This window comes from Pristiophorus japonicus, chromosome 3 (genome assembly GCF_044704955.1).
Source record: "Pristiophorus japonicus isolate sPriJap1 chromosome 3, sPriJap1.hap1, whole genome shotgun sequence".
Classification (NCBI taxonomy): Eukaryota; Metazoa; Chordata; class Chondrichthyes; family Pristiophoridae; genus Pristiophorus; species Pristiophorus japonicus.
The window spans coordinates 163,682,544-163,706,029 of NC_091979.1; the positions used below are offsets into that span (position 1 = coordinate 163,682,544).

Consider the following 23,486-nt stretch of genomic DNA (forward strand, 5'->3'; position numbering starts at 1 on the left):
GTCAATCCTGATAGAACCATTTTTATTCCTGATGCTGATAGGTGCACTTGTAAGTTAAAGCTTAGATTAAATTAATCAACCAGAAAAGGTATGGCTCAAGAGACAGCTCATCCGATTGCTTTAACTTGATACCATCTCATCCATGTAGAGACTAACGTTGGAAAAATCAAGCCTTGGGAGAGGTAGTGTTTGCGAGCACTGGATTTCAGTTTCACACTGCAAGAATTGCCTCTTGTAACATAGCACAATGTAGGGTCGTACATCGAAATTATAACATGGAACCAGGCCATTCAGCCCAACTAGTCAGTGTTGGTTTTTATCCCTCATGAGCAGTAGTCCTAATTTCTTGTGCCCACCCTGTATCTCCTTTCCTTCAGCCACCAATCCAAACTATTCTGAACAGTTGACATGTTATCTGCTTTAATCCATAACTCTAGCAATGCATTCCACTGCCTCATAACCTGTTAGTTTTTTTTTACTTTGTTACGAATGTACAATGACATTCAAGCCTGTCCCACACAATTGCAATACCTTGTTTCACAACATATTTGCTCTACCCAAAACCACGTGATCTCCTAGGAGAGGCAAAAAAAAAGATAAACCCAGGCCACTTGAGGAAAAATCTGGGAAATTCCTCTAACCCACCTAGGCGATCAAAACTAGAACAGGAGATCGCTCTGACCCTGAATTTCCTGCAGTACCTACCTTCTATAAGAGGTAATCTCCGCCCCAGCCAGAAACAAATCCAGCTCTCGAAGGAATTCAGTGAATTTACATCCACACTAGGTCCTCAATTCTCAACCACCGCTTGACATCTAACCTAGATCTAGTCTTGTACAGCTTAAAATTTGTGACCCCCTGATCCTGCCTAACCTATTAAATGAAATAAACTGTCAGCTGGAACACAATTTATTCCCTTCATTATCTTGTAAACCTCAAACACATTTCCCCGCCACCCCAAAGTCTACGCTTAAGTGTAGAGTCCAAACTCTTAGCCTATCTTGATAACCAAGATGCTTTAGATTGAGAATTAGTCTAGTGGCCCACCTATGCTTCCCTCTTAAGTCTCTATCACCCACCATGTGAGGAGACCAAAACTGGACACAGTATTCCAAATGTAGCCCGAGTGAAGTCTTGTACAAGGACAACAGTACGCTTCATCTTGTACTCAATTGTCCTATGGATACACCCAAACACCCAATTTGCTCTAGGTATCGCTGCACAGCATTGCTTATGTACCTTTTAAAGGATGTGTGCACTAGAATGCCCAAATCTTTTTCTACCTCTACCATCTTTAATGGCTTTCCCTGACCGGTGTATGAATGTTCAGCATTTTCCCTGCTCACATACAGATATCTAGGTTAGTCATTTTCCAGTTTTGAGCCCAATTTCCCAACACAGGCAATCATCTACAGTTCTAACACTCACACAGATCTTAATAACACCTACATCCAGATTATTAAAAATAGTAGAGGTTCTAAATCTTGTATTTAAGCCCCTCATTCTCGACCCCTCACTACTGGAATAAGTGTTTCAACTCTCATCCCTTCACAATTTTAAACACCTTCCACATCACCCTGGAATTTGTTTTAATGAAAATTGCCCCAATTTTACACATCCTTCATATTCCCTAGTTGAACCGAAGCCATTGCTTTCAGTCCCCACCATTGACTCCATCCCTCTCCCCAACTTCTGTGAGGCTGAACCACACTTTGCAACCTTGGTGTCATATTTGACCCTGAAATGAGCTTTCGACCACATATCCAGCGCATAATTAAGATGGCCTATTTCCACCTCCGTAACTTTGTCCCAGCTCATGCGCTGCTGTAGCCCTCATCCATGCCTTTGTTAGCTCTAGACTTGACTATTCCAACACTTTTGGCTGGCCTCCCACATTCTACCTTACGTAAACTAGAGGTGATCCAAAACTCAGCAGCCCGTGTCCTAACTTGCACCAAGTCCCGCTCACCCATCACCCCTGTGCTCGCTGACCTACATTGAGGTGTTGCTTAACCGGGAGCCAATTTCAAAATTCTCATTTATTTTCAAATCACCTCCTCGGCCTCGCTCCTCCCTACCTCTAATCTACCCCCCCACCCCCCCGGTCTGCACTCCTCTAATTCTGCCCTCGAGCATCCCTGATAATTGCTCAACCATTAGTGCCCGTACCTGCTGTTGCCTAGGCCTCAAGCTCTGGAATTCCCTGCCTAAACCCCATGCCTCTTTACTACTTTCATGCTTCAAGACAATCCTTAAAACTTACCTCTGACCAAGCTTTTGGTCACCTGCCTTAATTTCTTATGTGGCTCGGTGTCAAATTGTTTTCTCAATACTCCTCTGAAGTGCTTTGGGATGTTTCACTGTTGTATAAATACAAGTTGTTGGTGAATCTATGCTGTATCTTTTCTATTGCTTCAATGTCTTTCCAATGGTGATGCTTAAAACTGCACACAATACTGCAACGACTACATGTGCGGGAAGTGCATCCAGCTGCAGCTCCTGACAGACCACATTGTGGCACTGGAGCTGCGCATGGGTTCACTCTGGAGCATCCGTGATGCTGAGGATATTGTGAATAGCACCTTTAGTGAGTTGATCACACCGCAGGTAAAGGTTACTCAGGCAGATAGGGAATGGGTGACCATCAGGCAGAGCAGTGGAAGGAAGGTAGTGCAGGGGTTCCCTGCGGTCATCCCCCTCCAAAACGGATACACCACCTTGGGTGCTGTTTTGGGGGGGGGGGGGGGGGGGGGGGAAGAGACTCATTGGGGGAGGTCAGCAGCAGCCAAGTTCGTGGCACCATGGCCCTGCTGCACAGGAGGGCAGGAAAAAGAGTGGGAGAGCTATAGTGGTAAGGGATTCTATTGCAAGGGGAATAGATACACGTTTCTGCGGCCGCAATAGAGACTCCAGGATGGTATGTTGCCTCCCTGGTGCAAGGGTCAAAGATGTCTCTGAGCAGCTGCAGGACATTTTGGAGGGGGAGGGTGAACAGCCAGTTGGTCACGGTGCATATGGGTAAAAAAACGGGATGAGGTCCTACAAGCTGAATTTAGGGAGCTAGGTGTTAAATTAAAAAGCAGGACCTCAAAAGGTAGTAATCTAAGGATTACTACCAGTGCCACGTGATAGCTATCCTGCAATTCCTACTCTGACTAAGATGAATATGTGGCTTGAAGAGTGGTGCAGGAGGGAGGAATTCAAATTCCTGGGACATTGGAACCGGTTCTGGGGAAGGTGGGACGAGTACAAACCGGATGGTCTGCACCTGGGCAGGACTGGAACCAATGTCCTAGGGGGAGTGTTTGCGAGTGCTGTTGGGGAGGGGTTAAACTAATATGGCAGGAGGTGGGAATCTATGCAGGAAGACCGAGGGAAGTAGAATGGGGGCAGAAGCAAATGATTGAAAGAATAGTAAAAGTGGAGGGCAGAAAAACCCAAGGCAAAAATCAAAAAGGGCCAATTACAGCAAAATTCTAAAAGGGGAAAAGTGTGTTTAAAAAGACAAGCCTGAAGGCTCTGTGCCTCGATGAGGAGTATTCGTAATAAGGTGGACGAATTAACTGCGCAGCAGCTATTAACGAATATGATATAATTGGGATTACGGAGACATGACTCCAGCGTGACTAAGGCTGGGAACTCAACATCCAGGAAGGATAGACAGAAAGGAAAAGGAGGTGGGGTAGCGTTGCTGGTTAAAGAGGAAATTAACGCAATAGTAAGGAAGGACATTAGCTTGGATGATGTGGAATCTGTATGGGTAGAGCTGTGGAATACCAAAGGGCAGAAAATGCTAGTGGGAGGTGTACAGACCACCAAACAGTAGTAGTGAGGTTGGGGACAGCATCAAACAAGAAATTAGGGATGCGTGCAATAAAGGTACAGCAGCTATCACGGACGACTTTAATCTACATATAGATTGGGCTGACCAAACTGGTAGCAATATGGTGGAGGAGGATTTCCTGGAGTGTATTAGGGATGGTTTTTTAGACCAATATGTCAAGGAACCAACTAGAGGGCTGGCCATCCTAGATTGGGTGATGTGTAATGCGAAAGGACTAATTAGCAATCTTCTTGAGGCCCCTTGGGGAAGTGTGACCATAATATGGTAGAATTTTTTATTAAGGAGGAGTGTGACAGTTAATTCAGAAACTAGGGTCTTGAATTTAAGGAAAGGTAACTTTGATGGTATGATGTGAATTGGCTAGAATAGACTGGCGAATGATACTTAAAGGGTTGATTGTGGATAGGCAATGGCAAACATTTAAAGATCACATGGATGAACTTCGGCAATTGTACATTCCTGTCTGGAGTAAAAATAAAATGGGGAAGGTGGCTCAACAGTGGCGAACAAGAGAAATTAAGGATAGTGTTAAATCCAAGGAAGAGGCATATAAAATTGGCCAGAAAAAGCAGCAAACCTGAGGACTGGGAGAAATTTAGAATTCAGCAGAGGAGGACAAAGGGTTCAATTAGGAGGGAGAAATAGAGGATGAGAGGAAGCTTGCTGGGAACATATAAACTGACTGCAAAAGCTTCCATAGATATGTGAAGAGAAAAAGATTAGTGAAGACAAACGTAGGTCCCTTGCAGTCAGAATCAGGTGAATTTATAATGGGGAACAAAGAAATGGCAGACCAATTGAACAAATACTTTGGTTCTGTCTTCACTAAGGAAGACACAAATAACCTTCCAGAAATACTAGGGGACCGAGGGTCAAGTGAGGAGGAGGAACTAAAGGAGATCCTTTAGTCAGGAAATTGTGTTGGGGAAATTGATGGGATTGAAGGCTGATAAATCCCCAGGGCCTGATAGTCTGCATCCCAGAGTACTTAAGGAAGTGGCCCTAGAAATAGTGGATGCATTGGTGATCATTTTCCAACAGTCTATCAACTCTGGATCAGTTCCTATGGACTGCAGGGTAGCTAATGTAACACCACTTTTTAAAAAGGGAGGGAGAGAGAAAGCAGGTAATTATAGACCGGTTAGCCTGACATCAGTAGTGGGGAAAATGTTGGAATCAATTATTAAAGATGAAATAACAGCGCATTTGGAAAGCAGTGACAGGATCGGTCCAAGTCAGCGTGGATTTATGAAGGGGAAATCATGCTTGACAAATCTTCTAGAATTTGAGGATGTAAGTAATAGAGTGGACAAGGGAGAATCAGTGGATGTGGTGTATTTGGACTTTCAAAAGGCTTTTGACAAAGTCCCCCACAAGAGATTGGTGTGCAAAATTAAAGCACATGGTATTGGGGGTAATGTATTGATGTGGATAGAGAACTGGTTGGCAGATAGGAAGCAGAGAGTCAGGATAAACAGGTCTTTTTCAGAATGGCAGGCAGTGACTAGTGAGGTGCCACAGGGCTCAGTGCTGGGACCCCAGCTATCTACAATATAAATCAATGATCAAGATGAAGGAATTGAGTGTAATAACTCCAAGTTTGCAGATGTCACTAAGCTGGGTGGTGGGGAGAGCTGTGAGGAGGATGCTAAGAGGCTGCAGGGTGACTTGACAGGTTAGGTGAATGGGCAAATGCATGGCAGATGTAGTATAATGTGCATAAATGTGAGGTTATCCACTTTGGTGGCAAAAGCATGAAGGCAGATTATCTGAATGGCAGCAGATTAGGAAAAAGCAAGGTGCAACGATGCCTAGGTGTCATGGTACATCAGTCATTGAATGGGATCGGGGGTATGGAGAGAAAGCAGGAATGGGTACTGAAATGCATGATCAACCATGATCATATTGAATGGCCTGGTGCAGGCTCGAAGGACAGAATGGCCTAATCCTGAATCTATTTTCCATACTTCTATCACAGTTACATAGAAAATAGGTGCAGGAATCGGCCATTTGGCCCTTCGAGCCTGCACCACCATTCAATATCATGGCTGATCATGCAACTTCAGTACCCCATTCCTGCTTTCTCTCCATACCCCTTTAACCGTAAGGGCCACATCTAACTCCCTTTTGAATATATCTCACAAACTGGCATCAACAACAACTCTGCGGTAGAGAATTCCACAGGTTCACAATTCTGAGGGAAGAAGTTTCTCCTCATCTCGGTCCTTAATGGCTTACCCCTTATCCTTAGACTGACCCCTGGTTCTGGACTTCCCCAAAATCGGGAACATTCTTCCAGCATCTAACTTGTCCAATCCAGTCAGAATTTTGTGTTTCTATGAGATCCCCTCTCATCTAAATTCCAGTGAATATCAGCCTCGATGATCCAATCTTGTCAGTCCTGTCATCCCGGGCATCAGTCTGGTGAACCTTCGCTGCACTCCCTCAATAGCAAGAATGTCCTTCCTCAGATTAGGAGACCAAAACTGTACACAATATTCAAGGTGTGGCCTCACCAAGGCCCTGTACAACTGCAGTAAGACCTCCCTGCTCCTATACTCAAATCCTCACTATGAAGGCCAACATACCTTCACACCACCTTCCTCCATTCAAAGTATACTTATTATCTTTTTAAAAAACCAAAATATACCACCTTATAAGCTATCAAATTACATCTAGCATTTTTAGTATAGTCTGTAAATACCAACTGTTGAGAGAAAAAGCAAAAATTTTATGTAAGCATTCCATGTTGACATGGAATATGTGTGGTGTAGGTGATGGGACCATTGAGATAAGAATGAAATGAAGGTGGGGGGGAGGGGTGAGGAAACTTATTTAAATTAGACTGAAATCTCTATTTTCACAAGTGCAATCAAAACAGGAGGTAGGGTAAATATGAATGCATTCAGATCAGAAGCTTTTCGATCTTTAATATAACTAAGCGGCTACAGTTCAATGTCCACAAATTAGGAAGTTCAGAAACATTTTTAACCAACTTTTAAAAAGTAAAGTTGGATAGTTGTTTGAAAGATTGTTGTAATTTGGGGAATGACCAGGGGGGTGGAATTATACTATATTGTATGGAGATTGACTCTGATTTGAGCCAAATGACCTTTTCTTTTGCTGTAACAGTCTAAAAACTTGTGAAATAAGTTGTTGTGGAAGACCACTCAGGCATACAGTATAAATGTGTGTGAATATTGAATGTTTTAGAGGGAAGAGGGAGATGGAATTGAGAAAGCAAATAGGGTTGGTTCATCTCTAGATTTGCTGTGCTGGGCTCAGTGATCATAGAAAATATGTTTATCAATTAAGACCAGTGCAGCCAGTTAGTTGTAAGGTGGTTCCTATAAGCAATCATGAATTTACAAGATAAAGGGCCGAAGTTTCCACATGATTTGCGCCTGATTTTTAGGAGCAACTGGTGGAGAACGGACTATCTTAGAAATCGCAATTCTCCACATTTTTTTCTGCAGTTCTACTTTGGAACAGAATTTTTTCTTCAAAAGGGGGTGTGTCCGGCCACTGACGCCTGATTTGAAAGTTTCCACAGTGAAAGCGTACTCCAAACTAACTTAGAATGGAGCAAGTGAAGATTTTTGTAGAACTGAAAAAACCTGTTCTACACATTAAAAAATCAGGCGCAGGTTACAAATTAGGCGTCCAGAATGAGGTGGTGGGGGAAGGAAGCCGTTCCAGACGGCGGGCGGGCGAGCGACCGAACGCTGCGGGGGGGGGGGGGGGGGGAGGAAGCCGTTCCAGACGGGAGGGGACCTACTGAACGCAGGGAAGCCGTTCCAGACGGCGGGGAGGGATCCAAACGACCGGGGGGGGGGGGGCCGTTCCAGACGGCGAGCGGGAGGGAGGGACCCGACCGAACGCAGCCTGGGGGGGGGGGGGGGGGGGGGGGAGGGGAGAGAAGCAGTTCCAGACGGCGGGAGGGAGGGAAGGAGACAGAAGGCTGCAGGAAGCCTCAGAAATTGAGGAGTCACCATTTCCCGACGGCAAAAGGGGGAGGTCGTCAGGAAACGGCTACCTCAACTTTGAGGCATCCTGCAGCCTTCTCAGTGCTGATGTGAATGTGCTTTTATTAAAAAATGTTCAAAAACTAAACAGCTACAAAGAACTACAAAAATGGCCGAGTGCCAATGTTTCCTTCACACTGCGCGTTGTTGCGCAGCGTTGCCGGCAGAAAAAAAAAAAATTTAAATAGTACCCGCCCCCTCCCACTTACAAAATCGGCGCGAGTGTAGGCTCTGCCCCCCTGGGCGCCGCACCAAACAGACAAGGAGCTGCAGGGCTCTCCAGAATAGAGTTTTTTTTCCGGCGCCGTTTTAGGCGCGAAAAACGGGCGCCCAGCTTGGAGGGGCGCCCGTTTTTTATCGTGTGGAAACTTGGGCCCAATGTGAGGCCCTGTCTTCCACCTTGGGTGCATGAAAAAGATCCCATGACACTATTTGAAGAGGAACAGGAAGTTCAGTGTCCCAGACAACATTTATTCCTCGAACAAAACTACATTTTTAAAAAGTGTTCTGGTCATTATAACTTTGCTGTTTGTGGGACTTTAACTATGCACAAGATGTTTCCTACATTACAACGACTACACAGCAAATGTTCTTAATTGGCTGTAAAGTGTTTTGTGGTGATCTGAGGTCATGAAATGTTACATAAATGCATGTTTTTTTTTATTGATTTGAAAAGATGAATTTTGAGATGGTTTTGCAAAGTGGATCAGTTTAGAAGAGGTAATTTTGGAAAATGGGATCGAGATGGCTCTGTCACTAGTGCTGGGGCAAAGTGAGTATACAAAAAGCTAGAGTTGGAGAACCGGAGGGTACAGTAGGCCAAGGTGGCTGCAAACATGGTGTATAGTGAAATAGTGGAGGAATTTGTTGAGTAATTTAAATTCAGTTCACTGCAGGGCATCAATGTAAGTCACATTAAATAACTTTACAAACAAATTACTTTAAGGCATTGAATTATATAGGCAAATAGAGCAGCCATGTGTGTACAAAATCCTATATACAGCAATGAGATGACTGATTAGTCAATCTGTTTGTTTTTTTTTTTGGTGGTACCAGTTAAGGGAGAAAGGTTGGCAAAGACTAAACGATTACATTGGTCCAGCAACAAATATGAGGGATGCAAGGACGACGACAGGACAGTTTACTATAATCCTCTGACTGCAAAATCTTTTTGGGTTAGGTACCTATGTACAGTTTAGTTTTACAAACAAACCGTTTTTGTTGTCTCACTTGACCCTTTAGGCATAAATGGTTGTCTTCAGTCAGTGCAATTACATCATTCTCTATTAATTTCCTCTGTCCTGGTGTGCTGCAGCACTGAAACTTTCAATTACGGTGTATTTTGATGTCATAGGTTTGCTCAATGGATGTGATCATTTGTAATTTTTTTTTTTAAAAACTGTCCTACAGAACTCTTGTTTATATGCTGATTTATCCTATTTAGTGCTACAATAACATGGCAGTAATGTAGTAATGTGCAAAACTTGCTTTTCCTTTTGCAGCAAACTGCGTCGAGGGGATGATTTCACAGACTCAAAGTTTCTGCATTCTCCAGTGTTTAAATCGGGAAAGAAGAGAGAGAAAAGGTGCAGTGTACCAAAAGTACACAAATAAGCATGGGGGAAGAAACGACAACTTAATTGATTTTCAATTTTGTAATGACCTCAATTTCCAACTAAAATTTCAGAGATCAAGTACTTTACTGTATTTATTATTTCTGAAATTTTGTCGAGGCTACCCAAATAAAGTGTACCTCAATGTATTGCTAGTTATTGCAGTGTTGATTATGTAACTTGGCTCAGGAGAGTTTGTTTTAATTTATGCACATTTAAATAGCTGAAAAATGGCTACTTCAGTCCATGGTTTCACTTGTTCTCACCAGCCTTATAAGGACTGCTGCAGCATTACCAAAAGGTAATTAAAAAAATAAAACAACTTACCTGAATGATGAGCTGGGAAGTGCAAGAATGCTCCAAGCTCCATATTGAAACCACAGGTCACTCGCTGTCTCCCGCTTGCTGCTTCCCACCCACTCGTCTCCCAGTTAACTACCTGAAGCCTTCCGCTGGTGATATAAAATCTTTGCCAGTGAGCTGCCTGGGGATGCCCAACAGCTCACTGGCTAGTGTACATGAGGCCTTCTATCGGGGCACAGATCAGCGACGCAAACCAATTTCTAGGCTTTCTAAAAAAACAATTGATTGCTTTTAAAACTCAACGAATGAAGTTGTGGTTTAAAAAGAATGTCATTGACTGAGGAAATTTGACACAATGTAAATATTAAATTACAAGCTGTTTGCTTCCAACTTCAACTCTTAAATTACCTAAAATTAGGATGCTGTTTAATATGCTATAAATTTATAGAATACTCAACCGCTGTGTAATCAAGTTTGTCAATTCTTTCTTGCTCACAAACCTATTGTAAAGAACATATTTTAAATAAACTTGGCTGAAATAAAGCTTCTGAAATTTGTCCTAGCTTTTCTTCAGATTTTGAAAATTGAGCACAATCTAAAAGCTAAAGAAAAATATCCTCAGTTTGGTTGACTAAATGGTACTGGTACATCCTGAGAAATTGAGTAATCTGCAGATACTCAAGACACCCACACTTCCTTCAGCAGTGTCACAGCTCTCAGCAAAAATAGGACCAAACCCAACTGAGGGGTTGAGACTTTAAGTAAAAACTTGAAGGCATTAAAAGACAATTCCATTGAAATCTTACTGAAAGATGTATTTGATTTTAACATGACTTTTTTCAGAAAGCAGTAATTTTTGGAGAAACAATATACTACCCAGTGGAATACTGCAATTGTTAAATGTTAGTGTAGTAATTTAACATTGCTCAGTCGTGCTTGAATATGAATTCCAGAGTTATAAGTATTAAAACGCAAGTACTGCCAATTTCACATTGGACTTCCCATTAACATTTAAACATAAAATTAAAAAAATATAAAAGCCTTGGATATATACTAGGCCTGTAAGCAATTACCATCTCCAAGCAGAGAATTTCAAAAGGGATGGCTACATTTTTTGTTGCCACGTAACTGTCATTTTGTAAGTCCTTGGACAAATCCAATTGCCATAGCAAGCTTCTGCAAGGTAATGAGAAATAATCCACCATTACAAAACACTACAATTTGGATCTGGTTATTTGGCAGTGGACATACCCCCTCTCAAACAAACATAGAAAATAGGTGCAGGAGTAGGCCATTCGGCCCTTCGAGCCTGCACCACCATTCAATATGATCATGACTGATCATTCACCACAGAACCCCTTTCCCGCTTTCTCTCCATACCCCTTGAACCCTTTAGCCGTAAGGGCCATATCTAACTCCCTCTTGAATATATCCAATGAACTGGCATCAATGACTCTCTGCGGCAGGGAATTCCACAGGTTAACAACTCAGTGAAGAAATTTCTCCTTATCTCAGTCCTAAATAACCTACCTCTTATCTAAAGACTGTGTCCCCTGGTTCTGGACTTCAACATCGGGAACATTCTTCCTGCATCTAACCTGTCCCGTCCAGTCAGAATCTTATACGTTTCTATGAGATCCCCTCTCCTCCTCCTAAACTCCAGTGTATAAAGGCCCAGTTGATCCAGTCTCTCCTCATGACAGTCCAGCCATCCCTGGAATCAGTCTGGTGAACCTTCGCTGCACTCCCTCAATAGCAAGAACGTCCTTCCTCAGATTAGGAGACCAAAGCTGAACACAATATTCCAGGTGAGGCCTCTGCAGTAAGACCTCCCTGCTCCTATACTCATCCCCTAGCTATGAAGGCCAACATGCCATTTTCCACCTTCACCGCCTGCTGCACCTGCATGCCAACTTTCAATGACTGATGAACCATGACACCCAGGTCTTGTTGCACCGCCCCCTTTCCTAATCTGCCACCGTTCAGATAATATTCTGCCATTGTGTTTTTTGCCCCCAAAGTGGATAACCTCACATTTATCCACATTATACTGCATCTGCCATGCATTTGCCCACTCACATAACCTGTCCAAATCACCCTGCAGCCTCTTAGCGTCCTCCTCACAGCTCACACCGCCACCCAGTTTAGTGTCATCTGCAAACTTGGAGATATTACACTCAATTCCTGCATCCAAATCATTGATGTATATTGTAAAGAGCTGGGGTCCCAGCACTGAGCCCTGCGACACGCCACTAGTCACTGCCTCCCATTCCGAAAAGGACCCGTTTATCCCGACGCTCTGCTTCCTGTCTACCAACCAATTCTCTATCCACGCCAGTACATTACCCCCAATACCATGTGCTTTGATTTTGCACACCAATCTCTTATGTGGGACCTTGTCAAAGGCCTTTTGAAAATCCAAATACACCACGTCCACTGGTTCTCCCTTGTCCACTCTACTGGTTATATCCTCAAAAAATTCCAGAAGATTTGTCAAGCATGATTTCCCTTTCACAAATCCATGCTGACTTGGACCGATCCTATCACGGCTTTCCAAATGTACTGCTATTTCATCCTTAATTGATTCCAACATTTTCCCCACTACTGATGTCAGGTTAACCGGTCTATAATTACCGGTTTTCTCTCTCCCTCTTTTAAAAGGTGGTGCTACCCTCCAGTCCATAGGAACTGATCCAGAGTCGATAGACTGTTGGAAAACGATCACCAATGCATCCACTATTTCTCGAGCCACCTCCTTAAGTACTCTGGGATGCAGACAATCAGGCCCCAGGGATTTGTCGGCCTTCAATCAGTTTCCCGCCTAATAAGGATATCCTTCAGTTCCTCCTTCTCACTAGACCCTCAATCCCATAGTACATCCAGGTGGTCATTTGTGTCTTCCTTCGTGAAGACAGAACCAAAGTATTTCTTCAATTGGTCTGCCATTTTTGTTCCCCATTATAAATTCACGAGTCCAACTGCAAGGGACCCAAGTTTGTCTTCGCTAATTTTTTTCTCTTCACATATCTATAGAAGCTTTTGCAGTCAGTTTTTATGTTCCCGGCAAGCTTCCTCTTGTACTCTATTTTCCCCCTCCTAATTAAACTCTGTCCTCCTCTGCTGAATTGTAAATTTCTCCCAGTCTTCAGGTTTGCTGCTTTTTCTGGCCAATTTATATGCCTCTTCCTTGGATCTAACACTATCCTTAATTTAGCCATGGTTGAGCCACCTTCCCCGTTTTATTTTTACTCCAGACAGGGATGAACAACTATTGAAGTTCATCCATGTGATCGATAAATGTTTGTCATTGCCTATCCACCGTCAACCCTTTAAGTATCATTTGCCGGTCTATTCTAGCCAATTCACGCCTCATGCTGTTGAAGTTAGCTTTCCTTAAGTTTCGGACCCTAGTTTCTGAATTAACTGTCACTCTCCATCTTAATAAAGAATTCTACCATATTATAGTCACTCTTCCCCAAGGGGCCTCGCACAAGATTGCTAATTAGTCCCTTCTCATTACACATCACCCAGTCTAGGATGGCCAGCTCTCAAGTTGGTTCCTCGACATATTGGTCAAGAAAACCATTCCGAATACACTCCAGGAAATCCTCCTCTACTGCACTGCTACCAGTTTGGTTAGCCCAATCTATATGTAAATTAAAGTCGCCCATGATAACTGCTATACCTTTATTGCACACATCCCTTATTTCTTGTTTGATGCTGTCCCCAACCTCACTATTACTGTTTGGTGACCTGTACACAACTCCCACCAGCGTTTTCTGCCCTTTGGTATTCCACAGCTCCACCCATACCAATTCCACATCATCCAAGCCAATGTCTTTCCTTACTATTGCATTAATTTCCTCTTTAACCAGCAAAGCCACCCTGCCTCCTTTTCCTCTCTGTCTATCCTTCCTAAATGTTGAATACCCCTGGATGTTGAATTCCCAGCCTTGGTCACCCTGGAGCCATGTCTCTGATGCCAATTACATCGTATCCATTAACTGCTATTTGCGCAGTTAATTTGTCCACCTTATTCCAAATACTCCTCGCATTGAGGCACAGAGCCTTCAGGCTTGTCTTTAACACTTTGCCCCTTTAGAATTTTGCTGTAATGTGGCCCTTTTTGTTTTTTGCCTTTGGTTTCTCTGCCCTCCATTTTTACTATTCTCCTTTTCTATCTTTTGCCTCTGTCTCCCTTTTATTTCCCTCTGCCTCCCTGCATAGGTTCCCGTCCCCCTGCCATATTAGTTTAACTCCTTCCCCACAGCACTAGCAAACACTCCCCCTAGGACATTGGTTCCGGTCCTGCCCAGGTGCAGACCGTCCAGTTTGTACTGGTCCCACCTCCCCCAGAACCGGTTCCAATGCCCCAGGAATTTGAATCCCTCCTTTCTGCACCACTCCTGAAGCCACATATTCATCTGAGCTATCCTGCGATTCCTCCTCTGACTAGCACGTGGCACTGGTAGCAATCCTGAGATTACTACTTTTGAGGTCCTACTTTTTAAATTTAGCTCCTTGCTCCCTAAATTCGTCTCATAGGACCTCATCCTATTTTTTATCTATATCGTTGGTACCTATCTGCACCATGACAACTGGCTGTTCACCCTCCCTTTTCAGAATGTCCTGCACCCGCTCCGAGACATCCTTGACCCTTGCACCAGGGAGGCAACATACCATCCTGGAGTCTGTTGCGGCCGCAGAAACGCCTATCTATTCCCCTTACAATTGAATCCCCTATCACTTTAGCTCTTCCACTCTTTTTCCTGCCCTCCTGTGCAGCAGAGCCACCCACGGTGCCATGAACTTGGCTGCTGCTGCCCTCCCCTGATGAGTCATCCCCCTCAACAGTACCCAAAGCAATGTATCTGTTTTGCAGGGGGATGACCGCAGGGGACCCCTGCACTACCTTCCTTGCACTGCTCTTCCTGTTGGTCACCCATTTACTATCTGGCTGTGTACCCTTTACCTGCGGTGAGACCAACTCGCTAAATGTGCTATTCATGTCATTCTCAGCATCGTGAATGCTCCAGAGTGAATCCACCCGCAGCTCCAGTGCCGCAATGCGGTCCCTCAGGAGCTGGAGACGGATACACTTCCTGCACACAGTCGTCAGGGACACCGGAAGCATCCCGGACTTCCCACATAGTACAGGAGGAGCATAACACGTGTCCAAGCTCTCCTGCCATGACTTAACCCTTAGATAAACTTAATTGGGCAACAACAATGCTAAATGTTACTTACTGATAAAGAAAAACTACTTACCAATCACTTACCCCCTTGGCTGTGACGTCACCTTTAGTTTTCTTTCTACTTTTTTGTCTCCTTGCTGCAGCTGCACCAGTAGGCCTTTATAGGCCTCGGACGCTCCCCGGACTCACGTCTCAGCGACCACGAACTCCCGCTGCCTTTATAGGCCTCGGATGCTCCCCGGACTCACGCCTCAGCGACCACGCACTCCCGCTGCCTCTCGCGGCCGTTATAGGCCTCTGACGCTCCCCGGACTCACGCCTCAGCGACCACGAACTCTCGCGGCCTTTATAGGCCTCGGACGCTCCCCGGACTCACGCCTCAGCGACCACGAATTCTCGCGGCCGACGCTCCCCGGACTCATGCCTCAGCGACCACAAACTCAAATCATTGCTCAACATTCAGGAGTATGAGCAGGAAGAATCAAAATGAACCAATAGTAAGTAACTAACGGGAAGAAAAGAATCAACTGGGTGACTTCCCCGATGTGATAGCTTAAAGGGGCATTGTCTATTTTTAATTAGTTACATCAGGTACATGCAACATTGACAGACTGATAATATCCACGTCTTTAAACTAGATAATGGTAGGAATTGGGAGTCATTTTACAACTCATTGCTTATGTGCACATAATCTTGTAATTTTGGACATCCTGCCTCTAAAGCCACATTACTATTCTTAGATCAAATGATAGAGATGCAAAGACAATTTGCACACTAGAGCAATGTAATTCTGAACAATATCTGAATAATTAGCATTCAGAACAGTGACAGGAGAAATTTCTGTGAGTGAGTTAAAGGTCATATTAACAAATGTGGCTACCAGTGGGACTTGTATGCCCAAGATGGGTATGGACTATCTGATGCATTGGCACAATTAATCAATAAATTAAATTTAATTGGCATAATCAAATTTGGTGGGAACCAATTTGTTTTCAAATTTAATTATCCACTGTGCTGCTGCTTTTTGTGTTGCAATTGTGCAGATGACCTAAAGTAATGCTGTTCTAATCTTGGTTGGTTGACCTGGGAAGTAGTTTTGTTTTTCTAACATTTTATACTGTTTATTTAAAATCTTCAGATTTTAAATAAACAATCCAACTTTTGGCACTACTGAAACATCGTTTAATTTGATTAAAATTTATATTCTATAGGCATAGTTATATAGAATTTACTGCACAGAAACAAGCCATTCAGCTCAACTAGTCTGTGCCACTTAATACTCCACACGAGCCTCCTCCCACCTGATTTCATCTCTCCCGATCAGCATATCCTTCTATTTCTTTCTCCCTCATGTACTAATCTTGTGTCCCCTAAAATACATCTATGCTATTCGCCTTCAGTCATGGTAGTGAGTTCCACATTCTAACCAACCTCTGGTTAAGGATAAAAATTTTTTTTTTTTTTTTTTTTTTAATTCCTCTCTCCAGCATCACTATTGACTGAGAAAAGTGGGCATTTTCTACCTTTCAACCTCTGGAAAGAAGCTACATTGCCACCTGCCCTGAAACAGAAACTGGCAGACTAAATACAAAGATTTTCTTTGACCAGGTCAAGAACTGAAGCCAGGATTGAACCATCAGGGATTGTGCCAGGTTCATAACAGTTTAAAAGAAAAAGGAATTGTTTTATGCCCGAACAGCTCCAAGATGCACAATATTTTTATTTCCTTCCTGACTGGCTTCTTGCCCATAATCCCTTGTTAATCTCCAATTAAGTGTATCAGTTTATATAAATATGTATGTGTGCATAAATAAATAAAATATATTGAACTAACAAGCTGCCTGGAGCGAAGCTGTTAATCAGTGCAGCACAGTAAAGGGGAAAAAATCATGGATCATTGTTACGATTGAAGTGATTAAACCCCTTAGTCATTGGTTCTCCCCTGTTTGACTGGGTTCATCCATGTGGGGTCTTGAAATGGTAGTTTTATTTTGTCAGAAGCAAAACAAATTTACTCTGGAGGAGGCAAATGTTGAAATAAATTTTATGAGTAATGTTCCAGTGAAAAATTAGTAAATTATATTTAGCAGTTTCATGACAATTATTTTACAAATATGAAAATAGACCCGAAGTCAAAGTGAAAGCAAAGCCAAGAACAAAATGTAATCCTTTGTTCAAAATACTCCCTCATTTTATAAAAAACATTCACATCAAGAATTTAAATTGAATTAAAGTTTTGGGGCTAGAATTTCCATGGGGTTCCCATCAATATTATGGCAGGAGAGAGAGAATCTCTGCAGAAATTCCAGGCAAAAATTATAGACACCTTTTTTAGGCCACTTTGGTGACAGCAAAAGGAGTACCCCAGTGTCAAAAAGTGGCATCTGTAGATTTGAAAACTTTCTGACCCCAGGAGTCCAAGCTACTGGCCAGGAAATTAGCAGTTTTATATGCCAGTAGCGTTAGAAACATAGAAAATAGGTGCAGGAGTAGGCCATTCAAGCCTACACCACCATTCAATAAGATCATGGCTGATCATTCACCTCAGTACCCCTTTCCTGCTTTCTCTCCATACCCCTTGATCCCTTTAGCCGTAAGGGCCATATCCAATTCCTTCTTGAATATATCCAATGAACTGGCATCAACAACTCTGCGGTAGAGAATTTCACAGGTCAACAACTCAGTGAAGAAGTTTCTCCTCATCTCAGTCCTAAATGGCCTACCCCATATCCTTAGACTGTGTCCCCTGGTTCTGGACTTCCCCAACATTGGAAACATTCTTCCTGCATCTAACCTGTCCAATCCCGTCAGAATTTTATTTCTATGAGATCCCCTCTCCTAAACTCCAGTGAATACAGGCCCAGACGATCCAGTGTCTCCTCATATGTCAGTCCTGCCATCCCAGGAATCAGTCTGGTGAACCTTTGCTGCACTCCCTCAATAGCAAGAATGTCCTTCCCCAGATTAGGAGACCAAAACTGAACACAATATTCCAGGTGAGGACTCACCAAGGCCCTGTACAACTGCAGTAAGACCACCTTGCTCCTCTAGTCAAATACCCTAGCTATGAAGGCCAACATACGATTTGCCTTCTTCACCGCGCGCTGTACCTGCATGCCAACTTTCAATGACTGATGTACCATGACACCCAGGTCTCGTTGCACCTCCCCTTTTCCTAATCTGCCACCATTCAGATAATATTCTGCCGTCGTGTTTTTACCACCAAAATGGATAACCTCACATTTATCCACATTATACTGCATCTGCCATGCATTTGCCCACTCACCTAACCTGTCCAAGTCACCCTTCAGCCTCTTAGCATTCTCCTCACAGCTCACACTGGCATCCAGCTTAGTGTCATCTGCAAACTTGGAGATATTACACTCAATTCCTTCATCTAAATCATTGATGTATATTGTAAATAGCTGGGGTCTCAGCACTGAGCCCTGCAGCACCCCACTAGTCACTGCTGCCATTCTGAAGAGGACCCGTTTATCCCGACGCTCTGCTTCCTGTCTGCCAACCAGTTCTCTATCCACGTCAGTACATTACCCCCAATACCATGTGCTTTCATTTTGCACACCAATCTCTTGTGTGGGACCTGGTCAACAGCCTTTTGAAAGTCCAAATACACCACATCCACTGGATTGCCCTCGTCCACTCTACTAGTTACATCCTCAAAAAATTCCAGAAGATTTGTCAAGCATGATTTCCCTTTCATAAATCCATGCTGACTTGGACCGATCCTGTCACTGCTTTCCAAATGCGCTGTTATTTCATCTTTAATAATGGACTCCAACATTTTCCCCACTACTGATGTCAGGCTAACCGGTCTATAATTACCCGTTTTCTCTCTCCCTCCTTTTTTTTAAAAAAAAGTGGTGGTTACATTAGCTACCCTACAGTCCATAGGAACTGATCCAGAGTCGATAAACTGTTGGAAAATGACCACCAATGCATCCAGTATTTAACCCCATTATAAATTCACCTGATTCTGACTGCAAGGGACCTACCTACATTTGTCTTCACTAATCTTTTTCTCTTCACATATCTATAGAAGCTTTTGCAGTCAGTTTTTAGGTTCCTAGCAAGCTTTCTCTCAATCTATTTTCCTCTTTCTAATTAAACCCTTTGTCCTCCTCTGCTGAATTCTAAATTTTTCCCAGTCCTCAGGTCTGCTGCTTTTTCTGGCCAATTTATATGCCTCTTCCTTGGACTTAACACTATCCTTAATTTCCCTTGTTAGCCACGGTTGAGCCACCTTCCCAGTTTTATTTTTACTCCAGACATTTTTTTCCAAGATCTGCCGGGTCCAGATAGCCTTCAGTCTTCACTGGTTCTTTTAGAGCTACACCCCATCTAATATCACTGGAGTTGCTTATCCTCCAATGGCTGGTAAGAATTTTTTTTTTAAATTTAAATATAGTCAATCAAAATTCTCCCAAGGCTAATAAAATGGGGGAGTGCTTTGAACAAAGAGTATTCCCTCAGAGTCTTAAACTGCAGTACAGTGAACATGGACTGAAAAATGACATTACATTCATCAATACCTGAAGAGTTCAGATTTTTACAAGTTTGTGTGTGTAGGCATTAACAATTATTATTTAATGGTGCCTACTGACTGGCTGTGTTCACATCAAAAGTAATGAAAGTGCCATACACTTGATTATTTAGCAATAGATACAAAATAATCTTACACAATCTGTAAAAAGTTATTATCAAAACCAGCAGCAAATTATCTAACAGCTCAATACTAGTATGCAATAATGCGTATTTCAAGTTTTATTACCTGCTAGTGACTCCCCTCATTGCAACTTTAATATTCAGATTATGGCTCCATCAATATAAAACTAGATTTGACTCCACCTCAACAGCTTTAAAAAAAAAAATTCTACTATTCGTTATATTAAGACAATGTTTAACAATGTAGTGTACCATCTACGTTGCATACTTAGCCAGTTTTAAAGTTTATGTGATGACATCTGCTTCAGTTTGAGATTTTCTGCAAGCTTGTCCATGAATTCAAAGGTGTTCAAGTAGTCAGAGCGTTGCACTCTTCAAAAAATAAAATAAGTGAATTTCAAATCAAAAATTAAACTAGTAATAAGAAATGCTCACAAAAATAAGTATTTATAAAGAAGCCAGTTTGACCTCTTTATAAAAGCTGGGTCTTTTCCCAATTCACATTTTATTACAATACAATTATTGCTATTTTAGTGATTATACAAAATGTTCATGTGTGCATTTTAAACCAGTGAAGAAGAATTTTGGCAATATACAGAGAGCTATATTTTTAGATCTGGGGAGAATAATTATTTCTGAATTAAGTTGGCATCAGGATAGTTTTGCTTCTTGTGCTTCTTCCAGCTTATGTTTACATAGACTGGAATATTGCCTACCTCAGCAGGTCCAGTGCGGGTGGTGTCCATGGGGGAGGTTGCAACCCCGTTGCTGGCTCCATCTCGTTGTTGACAATGATCTTATCTTAATGGGTCCTTGAGCTACCTGACCTAATTAGGAAGGATAGGCATGGAGGAAAAGGAGGCAGGGTGGCGTTGCTGGTTAAAGAGGAAATTAATGCAATAGTAAGGAGGGACATTAGTCTGGATGATGTGGAATCGGTATGGGTGGAGCTGCAGAACACCAAAGGGCAAAAAACTTTAGTGGGAGTTGTGTACAGACCTCCAAATAATAATAGTGATGTTGGGGAGGGCATCAAACAGGAAATTAGGGGTGCATGCAATAAAGGTGCGGCAGTTATCATGGGTGACTTTAATATGCACATAGATTGGGCTAACCAAACTGGAAGCAATACGGTGGAGGAGGATTTCCTGGAGTGCATAAGGGATGGTTTTCTGGACCAATATGTCAAGGAACCAACTAGGAGGGAGGCCATCTTAGACTGGGTCTTGTGCAATGAGAGGGGATTAATTAGCAATCTCATTGTGCGAGGCCCCTTGGGGAAGTGACCATAATATGGTGGAATTCTACATTAGGATGGAGAATGAAACAGTTAATTCAGAGACCATGGTCCAGAACTTAAAGAAGGGTAACTTTGAAGGTATGAGGCGTGAATTGGCTAGGATAGATTGGCGAATGATACTTAAGGGGTTGACAGTGGATGGGCAATGGCAGACATTTAGAGACCGCATGGATGAACTACAACAATTGTACATCCCTGTCTGGCGTAAAAATAAAAAAAGGGAAGGTGGCTCAACCGCGGCTATCGAGGGAAATCAGGGATAGTATTAAAGCCAAGGAAGTGGCATACAAATTGGCCAGAAATAGCAGCGTACCTGGGGACTGGGAGAAATTTAGAACTCAGAGAAGGACAAAGGGTTTGATTAGGGCAGGGAAAATAGAGTACGAGAGGAAGCTTGCAGGGAACATTAAGACGGACCGCAAAAGCTTCTATGCATATGTAAAGAGAAAAAGGTTAGTAAAGACAAACGTAAGTCCCCTGCAGTCAGAATCAGGGGACGTCATAACGGGGAACAAAGAAATGGCTGACCAATTGAACAAGTACTTTGGTTCGGTATTCACGAAGGACACAAACAACCTTCCGGATATAAAAGGGGTCAGAGGGTCGAGTAAGAAGGAGGAACTGAGGGAAATCCTTATTAGTCGGGAAATTGTGTTGGGGAAATTGATGGGATTGAAGGCCGATAAATCCCTAGGACCAGATGGTCTGCACTCCAGAGTACTCAAGGAGGTGGCCTTGGATATAGCGGATGCATTGATAGTCATTTTCCAACATTCCATAGACTCTGGATCAGTTCCTATGGAGTGGAGGGTAGCCAATGTAACCCCACTTTTTAAAAAAAAGGAGGGAGAGAAAACAGGGAAGTATAGGCCGGTCAGCCTGACATCGGTAGTGGGTAAAATGATGGAATCAATTATTAAGGATGTCATAGCAGCGCATTTGGAAAGAGGTGACATGATCAGACCAAGTCAGCATGGATTTATGAAAGGGAAATCATGCTCGACGAATCTTCTGGAATTTTGTGAGGATGTAACTAGCAGAATGGACAAGCAAAAACCAGTGGATGTGGTGTATTTGGACTTTCAAAAGGCTTTTGACAAGGTCCCGGACAAGAGATTGGTGTGCAAAATCAAAGCGCATGGTATTGGGGGTAATGTACTGATGTGGATAGAGAACTGGTTGGCAGACAGGAAGCAGAGAGTCGGGATAAACGGGTCCTTTTCAGAATGGCAGCGCCGTAGGGTAAAGTGCTGGGACCCCAGCTCTTTACAATATTTATTAACGATTTAGATGAAGGAATTGAGTGTAATATTTCCAAGTTTGCGGATGACACTGAACTGGGTGACGGTGTGAGCTGTGAGGAAGACGCTAAAAGGCTGCAGGGTGACTTGGACAGGTTAGGTGAGTGGGCAAATGCATGGCAGATGCAGTATAATGTGGATAAATGTGAGGTTATCCATTTTGGGGGCAAAAACACAAAGGCAGAATATCTGAATGGCGGCAGATTAGGAAGAGGGAAGGTGCAACGAGATCAGTGTCATGGTTCATCAGTCACTGAAAGTGGGCATGCAGGTACAGCAGGCGGTGAAGGCGGCAAATGGTATGTTAGCCTTCATAGCTAGGGGATTTGAGTATAGGAGCAGGGAGGTCTTACTGCAGTTGTACAGGGCCTTAGTGAGGCCTCACCTGGAATATAGTGTTCAGTTTTGGTCTCCTAATCTGAGGAAGGACATTCTTGCTATTGAGCGAGTGCAGCGAAGGTTCACCAAACTGATTCCAGGGATGGCTGGACGGTCATATGAGGAGAGACTGTATCAACTGGGCCTTTATTCACTGGAGTTTAGAAGGATGAGAGAGGGTCTCATAGAAACCTATAAGATTGTGACTGGACTGGACAGGTTCGATGCGGGAAGAATGTTCCCGGTGTTTGGGAAGTCCAGAACCAGGGGACACAGTCTTAGGATAAGGAGTCGGCCATTTAGGACTGAGAGGGAGGAGAAACTTCTTCACTCAGAGTTGTTAACCTATGGAATTCCCTGCCACATAGTTGTTGATGCCAGTTCATTGGATATATTCAAGAGGGAGTTAAGATATGGCCCTTACGGCTAAAGGGATCAAGGGGTATGGAGAGAAAGCAGGAAAGGGGTACTGAGGGAATGATCAGCCATGATCTTATTGAATGGCGGTGCAGGTTCGAAGGGCCAAATGGCCTACTCCGGCACCTATTTTCTATGTTTCTAATTAGATGGAGTGGGTCTGGTGAAGTCATTCATGTGTTTTCAGCCAGGATATTGAAAAGGACCATGACCATGTTAGATTTGAAGTTTAATCTAATATAGTGCTGTCAGTACACTACAGCATTGGAGTGCTGCAAACACTGACAATAACTGCACACAGGCAGAGGGCTGCACCCAGATTCCCCAATGACTCCTCCATGGAGGGAGTGCAAGCAGGCGGAGAGGTCCTTTCCCCTTTCAATGGGCGGAAAAGACCTCACCAGGAGCCCAAAAGAGCCTGGTTGCA

General features: G+C 43.2%; 2 protein-coding genes across 3 annotated transcripts in view; one reads left to right on the forward strand and one right to left on the reverse strand.

Moving 5' to 3' along the window:
* Positions 1–10,294, forward strand: part of sgo2 (shugoshin 2) — a 91,213-nt gene extending 80,919 nt beyond the window's left edge. For both annotated transcript variants that reach the window (XM_070876022.1, XM_070876023.1), the window contains exon 9: positions 9,372–10,294. In XM_070876022.1, the coding sequence (XP_070732123.1) occupies positions 9,372–9,483 (112 nt within the window). In that variant the 3' untranslated portion in view covers positions 9,484–10,294. The remainder of the gene's footprint in view (positions 1–9,371) is intronic.
* Positions 10,295–17,010: 6,716 nt separating this feature from the next.
* idh1 (isocitrate dehydrogenase (NADP(+)) 1) overlaps positions 17,011–23,486 on the reverse strand; it is a 42,330-nt gene continuing 35,854 nt past the window's right edge. Inside the window, exon 9 of the mRNA XM_070876032.1 lies at positions 17,011–20,035. Within this exon, the coding sequence (XP_070732133.1) occupies positions 19,942–20,035 (94 nt within the window). The 3' untranslated portion in view covers positions 17,011–19,941. The remainder of the gene's footprint in view (positions 20,036–23,486) is intronic.